This window comes from Equus przewalskii, chromosome 14, assembly GCF_037783145.1.
Source record: "Equus przewalskii isolate Varuska chromosome 14, EquPr2, whole genome shotgun sequence".
NCBI classification, from domain to species: Eukaryota; Metazoa; Chordata; class Mammalia; order Perissodactyla; family Equidae; genus Equus; species Equus przewalskii.
The window spans coordinates 28,533,705-28,546,908 of NC_091844.1; the positions used below are offsets into that span (position 1 = coordinate 28,533,705).

Genomic DNA, 13,204 nt, shown 5'->3' on the forward strand with positions numbered 1-13,204 from the left:
CACACTATGGCATAGCCATACGATGGAATATTATTCAACCTTAAAAAGAAAGGAAAGTCTGACTCATGCTACAACGTGGATGAACCTTGAGAACATTACGCTACGTGAAATAAGCCAGGCACAAAATAACAAATATCGTAGGATTCCATTTACATGCGGTACCTAGAATAGGCAAATTCATAGAGACAGAAAGTAGAACAGTGGTTACGAGGGGCTGGGGGGAGGGGAGGACAGGGAGTTACTGTTTAACGGGCATAGAGTTTCAGTACGGGGTCAAAAAGTTTTGGAAATAGATTGTGGCGACTGTTGTATAACAATGTGAATGTAGCTGATATCACTGAACGGTATACTTAAAAGTGGTTAAAATGGGGTTGGCCCCATGGCCCAGTGGTTAAGTTCGCAGGCTCCCTTTCATCAGCCCAGGGTTTTGCTGGTTTGCATCCTGGGCGTGGATCTAGCACCACCCATCAAGCCATGCTGAGGTGGTGTCCCACACAGCAGAACCAGAAGGACCTACAACTAGAATATACAACTATGTACTGGAGGGCTTTGGGGAGAAGAAGAAGAGAAAAAAAAAAAAAAAAGACAACAGATGTTAGCTCAGGTGTCAATCTTTTAAAAAGAAAGAAAAGGTTAAAATGACAAATTTTATGTTTTGTATACTTTTACAATTTTTATTTTTATTTATTTATTTTCCTGAGGAAGATCTGCCCTGAGCTAACATCCACTGCCAATCCTCCTCTTCTTTTTGCTTGAGGAAGATTAGCCCTGAGCTAACATCTGTGCCAACCCTCCTCTGTTTTTTCATATGTGGGACACCTCCACAGCCTGGCTGGTGAGTGGAGCAGGTCTGCACCTGGGATCCAAACCTGCGAACCTGGGACACGGAGGCAGAGCATGCAGAACTTTAACCACTCAGCCATGGTGCTGGGCCCAACAATTTTTAAAAATTAATAATGTAATCTACCAAAAACCATTGAATTGTATAGATCAAAAGGATGAGTTTGGGCCAGCCCGGTGGTGCAGTGGTTAGGTTCGTGTGCTCCATTTCAGCAGCCCGGGGTTCATGGGTTTGGATCCCCAGTGCAGACCTATGCACCACTTGTCAAGCCATGCTGTGGCAGGAGTCCCACATAAAGTAGAGGAAGATGGGCACGGACGTTAGCTCATGGCTAATCTTCTTCAAAAAAAGCATGAATTGTATGGTATGTGAATTCTCTCTCAATAAGGCTGTTAAAAAAAAAAAAAAAAAAAAAAAAGCAAAGGCCTTGGCACTGCTCTTCTCCAGAGGATCTGGCCATGCCCTCATCCAGGTTCTCACCTCACTCTTCACTCACTCCCTAGACAGCATCCTGGCTCACAAAAAGACACGTCAAGGCAAAGGGTCCTGGGAGCTGGGGAATAAGGTGGCTGAATCTGCCCAAAGAATCCCAAGCAATTCTGTGACCAGGGAAGATGTGGGGGCCTGTGAAGAGGGGAGGCATGAGGGCAGATTGGAAAGGGCCTTGAGTGGCAGGCTGAGGGAGAAGGACTCGAGGCAAGGGCTCCCTAAAGGACCACAAGAAGGGGGCTTACTTCTGTACACAGCTGCATGCTTTACAGAGGGGGGCAGACGGGTGGCAGAGGGGAAGACGAGGAGACCAGTTGGAAGACCACCGACGTAACCCAAGCAAAAGCCGATAAAGTCCTGAACCAGGGCAGTGGGGAAGGAAACAGGAAAAGGAATGGATTCCAGAGACATTCAGGAGAAAGGTGACTTTGGGACGACCTGACTTTAGGGGCTGAGGGACAGGGAAAAAAGTCTCACAAGACTTCTACATTCTGAAGCGCAGGAGAGTGGGTGGGTGTGGGTGTTGCTGCTCACTGGCGAGTTGACTGGGGACGTGCTGAGGTTGAGGTACTTTGCAACACCTGAGTGGCTATTTCCAGTAGGTCCCAATAGGATGGGGCTGAGGAAAACTTGGTCACGAGTATGTCAGGGCAGGGAGACGTCGAAAGAGGCAGTCAGCAGGTAATATAAAGAGGGAAAGGGGCCAGACTACTAGGTCTGGTGCCACTAGGGAGTGGCGTGGACCGTGGCAAAGTGCAAAAGCATCTGCCCTTCCAAAGGGGGAGGCTCGGCCTTCCCATCAACCACCACCTGGTGGGAACGCCAGCACCACCTCTTTCAATTTTACAAGAAGAAAACAGGAATCCAGATTTTTACGTGAAATCTCTCCTTTTAAAGATGTGAGCACCAGATTCAGTTTTTTAAAATTGTGGCAAAATATACGTAACATAAAATTTGCCATCTTAGCCATTTTTAAGTGTACCTTTCAGTAACATTAAGTACATTCACACTGATATGCAACTATCAACAGCACCTTTTGCATCTCCAGAACTTTCTTTCTTCCCAAACAGAAACTCCATACCCGTTTAACGCTAACTCTCCCTTCTCCCCCGACCCCAGCCCATGGTGAAAACCATTCAACTTTTTGACTCTATGAATCTGACCGCTCTAGGTACCTCATATAAGAGGAGTCACACAGTATTTGTCCTTTTGTGACTGGCTTATTCTACTCAGCATAGTGTCCTAAAGGTTTATCTATGTTGTAGCATGTGTCAGAGTTTCCTTAAAGGACACCTTGCATGCTTAACAAAACACATCTCTGGGTGATGGCTTCCTGCTTGAGTCACAGCCATAATGGTATCCCACCATGGAAGCATCAATCACATCATTATTTTAAAAACTGTCTTCTGGGAGCAGTAACACATGAATATGCCCTTGAATCATCTGCGGTGTTATAACTCCCTGTATGACTGCCCGGCCTCCCACAGACTGAGCAGGGCATCTGCATACCTGGTAGGTACTGATAACAAACACAGCGGTCCCTGTGACTAGGGTTTCTGAGGCACTATTGTCAACCTCCACTCAGTGCCCGGGGCAGCGACCAGCTAATGGCACTCATGTGCTACATGTGTTCAGAGCACACGGGGAGACACTTGACCTGTCAAAGCTGAGACTGAGGCCACGTCCTTTTTGTTTTCTGAGTGGCAAACACATAAACGTGACCAGGCACAAGGAGACAGTCCTCTGTGGCCACACCCTCCCAGGCCTGTGGGTACACTCAGAAAAACTGTAAGAAAACCAAGCGGAGCTCCCGACCCACACTCTACAAAGGAACCCAGCAGGATGACATGCACAAGGGGCAAAAGTCAAAGGTCAACAGATGGCACAAACAAACCAACAACTGAGCATGGTGACACAGATGGTGCATGTGCCATCCCAGAATCACACACCTCTCACCCAGATTCTGGGCAGGAAGACCCTGAGCACAGCACCCGCAGAAACTCACATGTGTCCTCTCATCACTCCAACGTTGGTACTTAGTTCCACCCCTGGGATCTTCCCAGAAGTCCACTCCACCAAGCTCCTGACGGGCCTCCAAATACCTGCCTTCTGACCTCTGTGACCCTTACAGACGGGCCCAAGCAGCATCTCTGAGGTTCTTTTACCAAAAGCCCATTTCTGCTGTCCGTGGCATTTGCTTCTGACATGCCTCTGTTTATTCTGAACCTTCAAAATGCTACCTAGGTCACGCTCTTACTCCCATGCTTGGTGACTTCCATACTTCGTACAGGACACCTTAAAATCAGAGATCACCAGCGGGCTCTCTGGGTCGTCCCACTGCTTTCTCACATCATTTTCTTAACACACATTTGCTGGGAACCCATGATGCACCTCGACTTTGCCTCTCAAGATCCTGGCCATTTACATCTAGAACCTGTCAGGAGCACTGCTTTTAGTTGAAGGTACTGGTTGGGTGTTCAGGTTGCAAACACAGACATGAACCCTGGTTGGAAGAAAACCCTGGCTCTGGACATGGGACGAGGGGGCAGGGAGAAGCACAAGAGGCACCGCCCACCACGGACAGCTGGATGCTGCCACCTGCCCATGGCCACAGACCACCGCCTGGGCCCTTGACGCCATGCTGCCACCAAGAATAACCTGTCCTTGGCGTTTGTGGGTCACTTCCCCAAGGAAAGGGAACACCTGCCCCTCTCCAACTGCCAAGGAGGTGGAACTCTTCAGATGAGCCCTACCACAAAAATACTGGGGTATTTGGCGTCTGTGTTAGCAAAAAATAGGAGTGGTGCATGACACTAAGGGAGATGGATAGAAAAGAACAAAAAACATAACTCAGCACTGTCATTTTCTTGCCACTGTGATAGTTCTATGATTTACCATCACTTGCTCTTCTCATAAGAAACTCTTTCCTCTCTCCTTTTTCCTTTGTGCATCAGATACAGGAATTTCTCAACACCTGGGAACACTGTCGCTATGCATTTCCCTCTACCTGGGCTTTTCTTTCAAAGGCGGCATCACACACCAGATCCCATGATGCCCACAAGCTGTTCCACCTTTTGGACAAAACTTCAAGTTCACTGTGCTACATGTGCTCTGCTCTGGGCATCCGTCCACAGACCCCGGGCGACCAACGTTCTGAGGACTGAGTTCCTGCCCCCCATCATTCTGCCTTCCTGCCACAGTCCCAGGAGATCTCACACTTTACCTGGGCGCCTCCCTCCTCAGTCCTCAGCAGAGCCACACAAGCAAGCGCTGGCAAGAGTTAACCCTTCACCACAGGCATCCAGGGGCTGGAAATGCATATTCTCTTCTTCAATGCCACCCCCATAGCTAGCTGTTTTCTTTTTCTTTTTTTTTTTTTTTTGAGGAAGATTAGCCCTGAGCTAACTACTGCCAATCCTCCTCTTTTTGCTGAGGAAGACTGGCCCTGAGCTAACATCTGTGCCCATCTTCCTCTACTTTATATGTGGGATGCCTGCCACAGCATGGCGTGCCAAGCGGTGCCATGTCTGCACCTGGATCCGAACCGGCGAACCCCAGGCCGCCGAGAAGCGGAACGTGTGCACTTAACCACTGTGTCACTGGGCTGGCCCCAGCCAGCTGTTTTCTTTCCTTAAAGTGCCAACTGTTTCTGAAGCTGCAAAAGTCCCTCACTCTACCTGTGCCCCAAGGATCTTAAGATTCCTGCCCAAGGTTTTGGAATTCCTTGACAACCGCATGAATTAGCAGGAGAAAGGGGCAGACGCCATTTCCCTGATGGGTTCTCTGGGTGGATAACACCCGACCCTGATCAGTCCACCTCCCGCTGCAATGACCATCTTGCACGAGGGCAGGGACAACGTGCTTCTTCACACCTGTGATGGCTCTAAGTAGTTCCGGATTCCTTTGTTGTTTATAATTCTGCAATACCAACTGAAAATTGCTACAAATATGTATGTGGTAGTTCAGGTTCAGATACATTTTATTTCAGTAAAAACCAAGGTGCAAAGGCATGGGGGTATATACCAGATAAGAAGAGGGACGTGCACAGATGGACACAGGCTCACAAAGGTCATCTCGCCACCTTGCCTCGCTCAAAGCAGCCACGCATCCGTTCACAGCCTTTGTGCCTTTGCTCACGCGGCCCTCCTCACCAGCAGTGCTTCTACCCTCTCCTCAGCCCCTTTGATACGGCCCCATATTCACGGCCCCACGTGTGTCCACCTTCTCTGGGAAACGCAGCCTGATGTTCTTCCTGCCACGCATGTCCCCTGCCCCTGAACTCTACAACACCAAGTCTGCCTCTCGAAGTTAACCCTCGATTTTTCGGGTCTCCGTGACTTTATGTGTCTCTAGGGTACCACAAGCAGCTGGAACACGGGGACAGAGCCTTCCATCTTCCACGCCTGCTCCCCCTACCAAGCCCCCTGCACAGCACGGAGCTCACAGCTGCCCGACGACCCTGCTCTCCTGAGCACTGAGCCTGCAGTGGTCCTAACCGTCTCTCTGAGGACTTAAGGGGAGGTCAGGAAAGTTCGGGTGAAACTGGGGTCTGAGTCATCGACGTTCCTCCTGCGGAGACACTCAGGCTGCCTCCAGGGAAACAGCAGTTCAGAAGTGAAGCGGATGCAAGTCTGTCCCCGACCCTGCCCGGGGCCTCGCCTCCTCCAGACAGGAGACGGGAACACCGGCAGCTCCAGAGCACACGGAGGGGCAGGGGAGTCAAACGGTCCCCAGCAGGGGCCCAGCCTTGGTGAGACAACATCTGCAGCCTCAGCCCTGAACCACGGGGACACTGTGAGTTGAGCATAATGACCAGAGCAGTTCTGAGGTCAGCCCAGGACACCAGGAGCTGGCATTTAAACAAAATGAGGACAAAGGGGGCTGAGACCGGGGGGAAATGGCCCTAACCAAGCACCAGATGCCGGCTCTGCAGTTCCCCTGCACAGTAAACACATGTTTCCTCCACACAGCCTGACCTGGCCTGCAGGGGAGACTGAGGCACAGCCTCAGCTGCGGGGTCTTGACACTCACCCACTTGGCGATGGGGCAGCCACGAGAGCTCTTCCCCTCCTTCCCGGTGTAGATGACCTTCTCGATCCGGATGGCTTTCCCCTTCTCTCCGTACCTGGAGAGGGACACAGAAGCCACCGTTAGCACAGTGGAACCCCAAAGGAGAGCAACTTACGGTAAGAAGGTGGGCCTCAGTGTGCTGCAGCTCAGGTTTCTAGTTACCACAGGGGCAACAGAGAAGAAAGAGAAAGGTTTAAGTGTTTATTCTGTGCTTACAGCCTCCGGAGACACAGTGGCTGGGTTTACCTCCCAGGTTCCTATGGCCTCTGGTCCACGTGGTCCAGCTCTGTCCCAGGGCAGAGGGGCAGTCTAGCAGAGTGCCCCTGACATTACCTCTGAGCCTCCAGGAAGGGGACTCAAATGAAAGGCTAAATGCAGCATTTGTATCCAGCCCTGTTGCTAAGGCACCTCAGAGTGAGTTAGTTATAAACTCAATAAACAAAGGAAAAGAAATGGGGAAACCGGCACTGTTCTCTTTCAACAATCCCAGCAGAGACACGTGAATATGATGAGGACAGAGAGCTGAGGCGAGAGGAAGGGACCCCACCAGGCACAAACGGGCTCCAAGGTTCCCCCGGAAGGTAAACACGTCTGGTTACCGCACACACTCCTGCCCTGGCCCACACACACATGCACACACTCAGGGATCCTGAGACCATCTAACTAACCACATCACATTCAGAGGTGATGAAACGATGGCCCCCAGAGCTGAACCGACCTGCCCAAGGCCACACAACTATCTGGGGGCACGGCAGTTACAGTACAGCCTTGGACAAGGGCAGACAGACTGAGATGAATGCCAGCCCAGCCACTTTCTTGTACAGGACAGTGGCCCAATGACTGAACTTCTCTAAGTCTCAGCTTCTTCATCTGTAAAATGGAGTTAAAAATGGTTCCTAACTCTTAGGCTTGGAAAAAGATCACATGAGATAATCCACAGGGAACACATTATCTAAAGTGCTTTCAAGTTACTGGTATGAGGGAAGAGCCCCAATCAATACTAATTACTCTTAATAATGTAAACAGCCATCTTACTGAATTGTCTTTGTGTGTGTGTGTGTGTGTGTGAGGAAGATAGTTGCTGAGCTAATAATAATCTTCCTAAGACTAATAATAGTCTTCCTCTATTTTATGTGGGATGCCGCCACAGTGTGGCTTGATGAGTGGTGCTAGGTCTGCAGATCGGATCCGAACCTGTGAATCCCAGGCTGCCAAAGCATGAACTTAACCACTACACCACCAGGCCGGTCCCTGAATTGTCTTATTTTCAACGGCTCTTTAGTTTCAGGCTCTTTACAATACCACATCATCTGTAAATAGGGTCATTTGCCACCTCCTCCTGTCCACTCTATCTCAGTCTTGTCTCTGTTGGCAGCGCTTCTGAAGTGCTAGCAGGCATCTTTGCTTATTTCCTGACTTTACCAGAAATGTTCCCAACTATTCATCACTGAGCATGAACCTAGCTGACTTCGGGATACAAGCAGAGACTTCCTTACTTTTTAGGGTTTTACTAAGGGTCTCCTGTTGTAAGGATTTTTCATCAAGAATTGATTACTTTTGGGGCTGGCCCCAAAGCTGAGTGGTTAAGTTTATGCGCTCTGCTTCGGCGGCCCAGGGTGTCACCGGTTCTGATCCCAGGCGCGGACCTACCACCGCTCCTTGCACCATGCTGAGGCAGTGTCCCACATACCACAACTAGAAGGACCCACAACTAAAATATACAACTATGTCCTGTGGGGCTTTGGGGAGAAGAAGGAAAAGTAAAAAATAAAATCTAAAAAAAAAAGGATTGATTACTTTTACCAAATACATTTCTAATGTCTAAGGACACAGACGATTGAATGGTTTTTCTCCTTTGATCAATTAACATGGTATGCTATTTTAACAGACTGTCTAAATCAAACTATCCTTGTATTTCTGTCATGAATACAACTTGGTCATGGTGTATTATATTAATACACTATTTAGGGGCTGGCCCGGTAGCCAAGAGGTTAAGTTTGTGCGCTCTGCTTCGGCGGTCCAGGGTTTTGCTGGTTTGAATCCTGGCTGCGGACATGGCACCGCTCGTCAGGCCACGTTGAGGTGGCGTCCCACACAGCACAACTGGAGGGACCTACAACTAAAGTATACAACTATGTACTGGGGGGATTTGGGGAGAAAAAGCAGAAAAAAAAAAAGAAGATTGGCAACAGCTGTTAGCTCAGGTGCCAATCTTTAAAAAAAAAACTATTTAATACAGGGTAATGCTATCATAGCTATTAGTTACGCATATTCCTTACATACATCCATAGACAGTTGCACATATTCTCTATTTCACTCATTCCACTTCTAAGGAATTTCTACCTGAGAAAGAACTGTACAAATACAAGATTTAGGAACAAGATATTCATTAACTTAAATATCCAGTATAGAACTGGCTAAATAAAATAATGAAATAAATTTCCATACAATGGAAAACCATGTAGCCATCAAAAAGGATTCGGCAGAATTATACGTACTGACATGGAAGAAATTAAGTAGGGGAACAAAGATTTGCAAATAGTGGGTATATTATGATTGATCCCATTTGGTTCAAAATTTCTCTGTATACATATGTATATCTTTGTAAATGTTTAGGAAAAATTGAAAGGCAAGCATCAAACATTTTTTTAAAAAGTTCGTTTTGCTAGACAACTTTAATTGCTAGACAGCTTTATTCACTCTAAACTTTTTTTAAAAGGCCTTTTATAGACATGTTTTATTTTTGTAATTGGAAAAGAAAACAAATATTTTTAAAAATGCCGATCTAAGGTTTCTCTGAGTTCAATGTTCTCTATTTCACTCCAGGTCTCAGTGAAGAGGTGAAAAGTGTTTCTGCTAATGACCACATTAAAATTCCCAGGCTATGTCAGTCCCTTACAGAAGGTGTCTGGAGACAGGACCCTGGGGAGTTTACATAGCCTGGGCTGATTCAAGAGGAAAGGACCAGAGAGTGCTGCTTTTGTTTGGTTCCTGGAAAATTTTCAGTGGAACAAGCATTTATCAGGAAGCAGCCCACAAGTACAGAGCCTGGGCACTCAGTGTGTTCTGGGGTCACTGTTCTTCCCACAGTGACCCCACCGCTCTCGCCCCAAGGGACAGGATATCGGGTTCCCCACAGGAGGGTGAGCTGAGGACGCAGACCGGGCCTTCTGACCAGGACCTGCCCCACCATCCTGCCCTTGTGAGAAATGCTTACTGCCGTGAACTTGACATTCAAGAGCAAATAAGAGGGCCAAGCACGACTGATCAGCTAGACTTTTTTTCAAACTAGAACTGTCTCTGTGTTTAAAGAGAACCAACTGACTCTGGATTTAGGATTTCTTCTTAAATGTCTTACTTTCTGGCTACCATTGAGAGGCCCTTCTAGTATACACATGAACTCCGAGACCCTAAGCGAAGTCTGCAAGGACGGGCTGAAACCTTATTCTAAAGCGTAACCTGATCATTTTAGCCAGTGGCTCTCAAAGGGTGGGGCCGGGACCAGCATCACCTGGGAACTTAGAAGGAATGCAGACTCTGGGGTCCCATCCCAGACCTGCTAGGTCAGAAACTGGGCTGGGGCCCAGAGACCTGTGCTTTCACAAGCTCTGTGGGAGACTCTGAAGCACACTCAAGCTTGAGAAACACTGATCTGAAACTGCTTTTTCGGCGTTAGCTCCATCACACAGTAATGAGACCAGTTACCCTGAACTCAGATTTGCTAGCACCGTGTCAGCTGTTCCTGTACAGAATGAACATTTAATGAATTCCTAGGCTGCAGAGAATTCCCTTCCCAGCTAGAGGACACGTGGCTCTGTGCAGCACACCATTCTCAGATGTGGGTTTGAACAACTGACTTCAAGTATCTATGACAATGAGGACCCGGCTACCCAGGAGGAATGGAACCCATAAATAAACTAGGCTAATATTTTAGGATTTGCTATCAACCTCCCCCTCCTTTCTCCAAGTCTTTGCCAGATAAGCTAAGAGCACCGTCTCCTCGATTTCAGTTCCCTCCCTCTCCCTGCCTCTGGCCAGCTCCTGGCAGTAGGGTGGTCCTGCAGAGAGAGGGTCGAGGGGAGAGGCTAGGGAAAAAGACAGCCTGGACCATTCACAAAGTGGACCCCTCCCACCCCCTGCCACCAGCCAGGTGACTTTCATCAATCGTTCATTCCTCTCCTTGTTCTGGAAAGGAACTTAAAAAGACGTCGATAGGATAAAAATAACAGGTGATGAAATCAGAATAAGAGGAGAAACAGACAGACGTGATGTTGGTACACAAAATGCAAACACTGGGGTCTTCTGCGTATTTCGAAAGATGAGTCTGGAATATTTCAACAAGTGAGAAATCGAGCAAGCTAATGAAGACTCCTTAGGGTCACAGCAAAAGGACTCAGGAGTGAACGTGAATAGGCTCCCCTGGGCCAAAGATGAGAAACTTCCCGCCTCCTAATGGGGGTACACAAATCTGGCTCTGAGCTTACTAGCAGCCAACATAAAGATGGAATCGCAATCTGTTATATGATTTACAAGGTCCTTAAGATAAAAATAAACCAGTTGCTGAGGAAAAACACAAGTATTCCTGGTCTTGAGAGGAATTCCTTCCTTGGATCAGTTTCTAGAGAATCCACACTTGGCTGTTATTTTTAAAGCAATGAGAGAGAAAAGGACAAATCTCAACTTTATCACTCTCTCTTAATCCTCGTTTCAAAACATACTCTTCTATAACTAAAAGTTATTTAGAGAGCTCTCTAGAAATCCTATAAACTGTTACCAAGAAACAAACACATACAAAAACGGTCCCAGATCCAACTCGAAGATTTGACTCCTCCACAGCCCTCAACTGGAAAACGACAGGGTCAAGATTCCTTACAAAACCACCGGCCAAAGAGATGCCCGCTCCAACCTCAAAACTGCAAGACATACGTAGGTGGGCACACGTGGGCGTACATGTACAACACACGCCCTGTTTTAAATGTTTCATTCTCAGGGACTCAGAGGTGCCCCTTCAATCAGGCTTGAATTTGCAGATTGGGTCTTTGATCAAATGCTTTTTGAATATAAATGCTTCCAGATGGCACAGGGCTCCATCTGTTAAAAGTGTTCACAGCAGGTCACTGTCCTCCATTCCTCTTACCTTTTATTCATTCAGGATGCCATTACAGTTATTCAGTTCAAACTCATGTTCCCTGCTGTATTAATGACAGGATTAATTTGGCTCCCCTGGTCAGAGAAAATCTGGTTCCAAATTTGTAGAAACTCTAAGCGCCTCAACCTTCCACACATCTGTAGGCATATGTATGAGCAAATATGTTTCTGTCAACAGAATCTTTGCCTTTATTATTAAAATACTAATGCTTGTTATAAAAAATGTAATCAGTACACATGTATATGAGGTAGACACCCTGCGTGCAGTACTTACTAATAAGCACTAAGTGATTTCCAGACATCAGTTCAGTTTATCCTCACAACTTTCCTCCAATGTATGTACTTTTATCACGGTCTCCATCTTGCAGATAAGAAAACTGGGTCACAGAGAAGTAGAGAAACTTAGCAAGGACTCAGCAGCAAGTGGCAGAGCCAGGACTGGACCTTAATCTAGCTCTGGTGTCCATACGCTCTCAATCACCAAGCTATTTTACCTCTCCATATGCTGGAACTCACACTATTTAATATCCGCTGTGGAAATGTACAGAGATTTTAAAGTCTCTATCTATACAAACTGCTGTAAAAAAAAAACAAAAACAAAACAGAGCTATTAAGTAAAAACCCTATGGTCTTGAGTTTGAATTGGAAGCGTCAATATAAACTCATGATATATTACATCACTAAACAAAACAAAAATCAAAAACCTACACATATATCTTAGCTCCTTCAACTGCAACAGCCTAGAAACAATGAGCACCCCAGTAGCAATGAGTACCCCTAGTACCCAGAGTCTGTTTTCTCAATACATTTTCCTCCAATAAAAAAAAACCAGGACTTCTTGGATAAATGCACAACGTGAACCCAGAACACCTTGTCATATGAGAAATCAAGAAAGATATTAAACACTTCTAGGACCATGTCAAAAGGACTGAGGAGACAACCTGAAGAGACACCCACTGGCAAAAGACAAGACATTACATTCCTTCTAACAGAGGTACAAAATACCACCTATGAAGTAGTTTTGAAAACAAGAAAGAATGGAAATGCAACCTGATTTAGATCAAGTCTTTAGATCTAACTACCAATTTACAGAGGGCAGAAGAACTTGTTACACAATACTACAAGAAAGCCAGCAGCAAAATTCAGACCATGGGAACCTCTTTAGGACATATACCATTTAACCCCATTTCTTCAATAAAAAATATTTCAAGAAAGACAGAGCAAAAGAGTGGGGGAGGGGGATATAAGGGGGCAGACCTACAGATAGAAAGAAACGCAGAAGCAGCATAGGGGGTGAGAATCCCACATTCATCCTTCCACAGTCTGGACACCAGGGCTTCCTTTCTGTAGACTATCTAGTACAAGGCAACGAAAATGACAGCTGCTTAAAATCCATATTCTGTTAACAACTTGCCCATTTCTCCTTGGACATCTGTGCATCACTCACCGCTCCTCCATGAGTTCCCGGATAGAGGCTACCGTGGGGCCAGATCCCAGGTGAGTGTAATATGGACCTTCATCTTTCTCCACTATTTGTTCTGCAGAAACACAGAGTAAACATTATTTGGAGACATCAATTCATCAACACTAACTTAGAAAGGCAAACCACCAATAGGAAAATTAACGGGCACAATACAAAAGAGGAAATCTAAATGG

The 13,204-nt window shown here is 46.8% G+C and overlaps 1 protein-coding gene across 5 annotated transcripts in view; it reads right to left on the reverse strand.

Moving 5' to 3' along the window:
* The window catches only part of TET3 (tet methylcytosine dioxygenase 3), a 102,944-nt gene that overhangs the window by 17,821 nt on the left and 71,919 nt on the right, over window positions 1-13,204 (reverse strand). For all 5 annotated transcript variants that reach the window (XM_008533673.2, XM_008533674.2, XM_070573775.1 and 2 more), the window contains 2 exons: window positions 12,996-13,086; window positions 6,362-6,455 (listed from right to left, as the gene is read on the reverse strand). In XM_008533673.2, coding sequence (XP_008531895.2) covers window positions 6,362-6,455; window positions 12,996-13,086 — 185 coding nt within the window. The remainder of the gene's footprint in view (window positions 1-6,361; window positions 6,456-12,995; window positions 13,087-13,204) is intronic.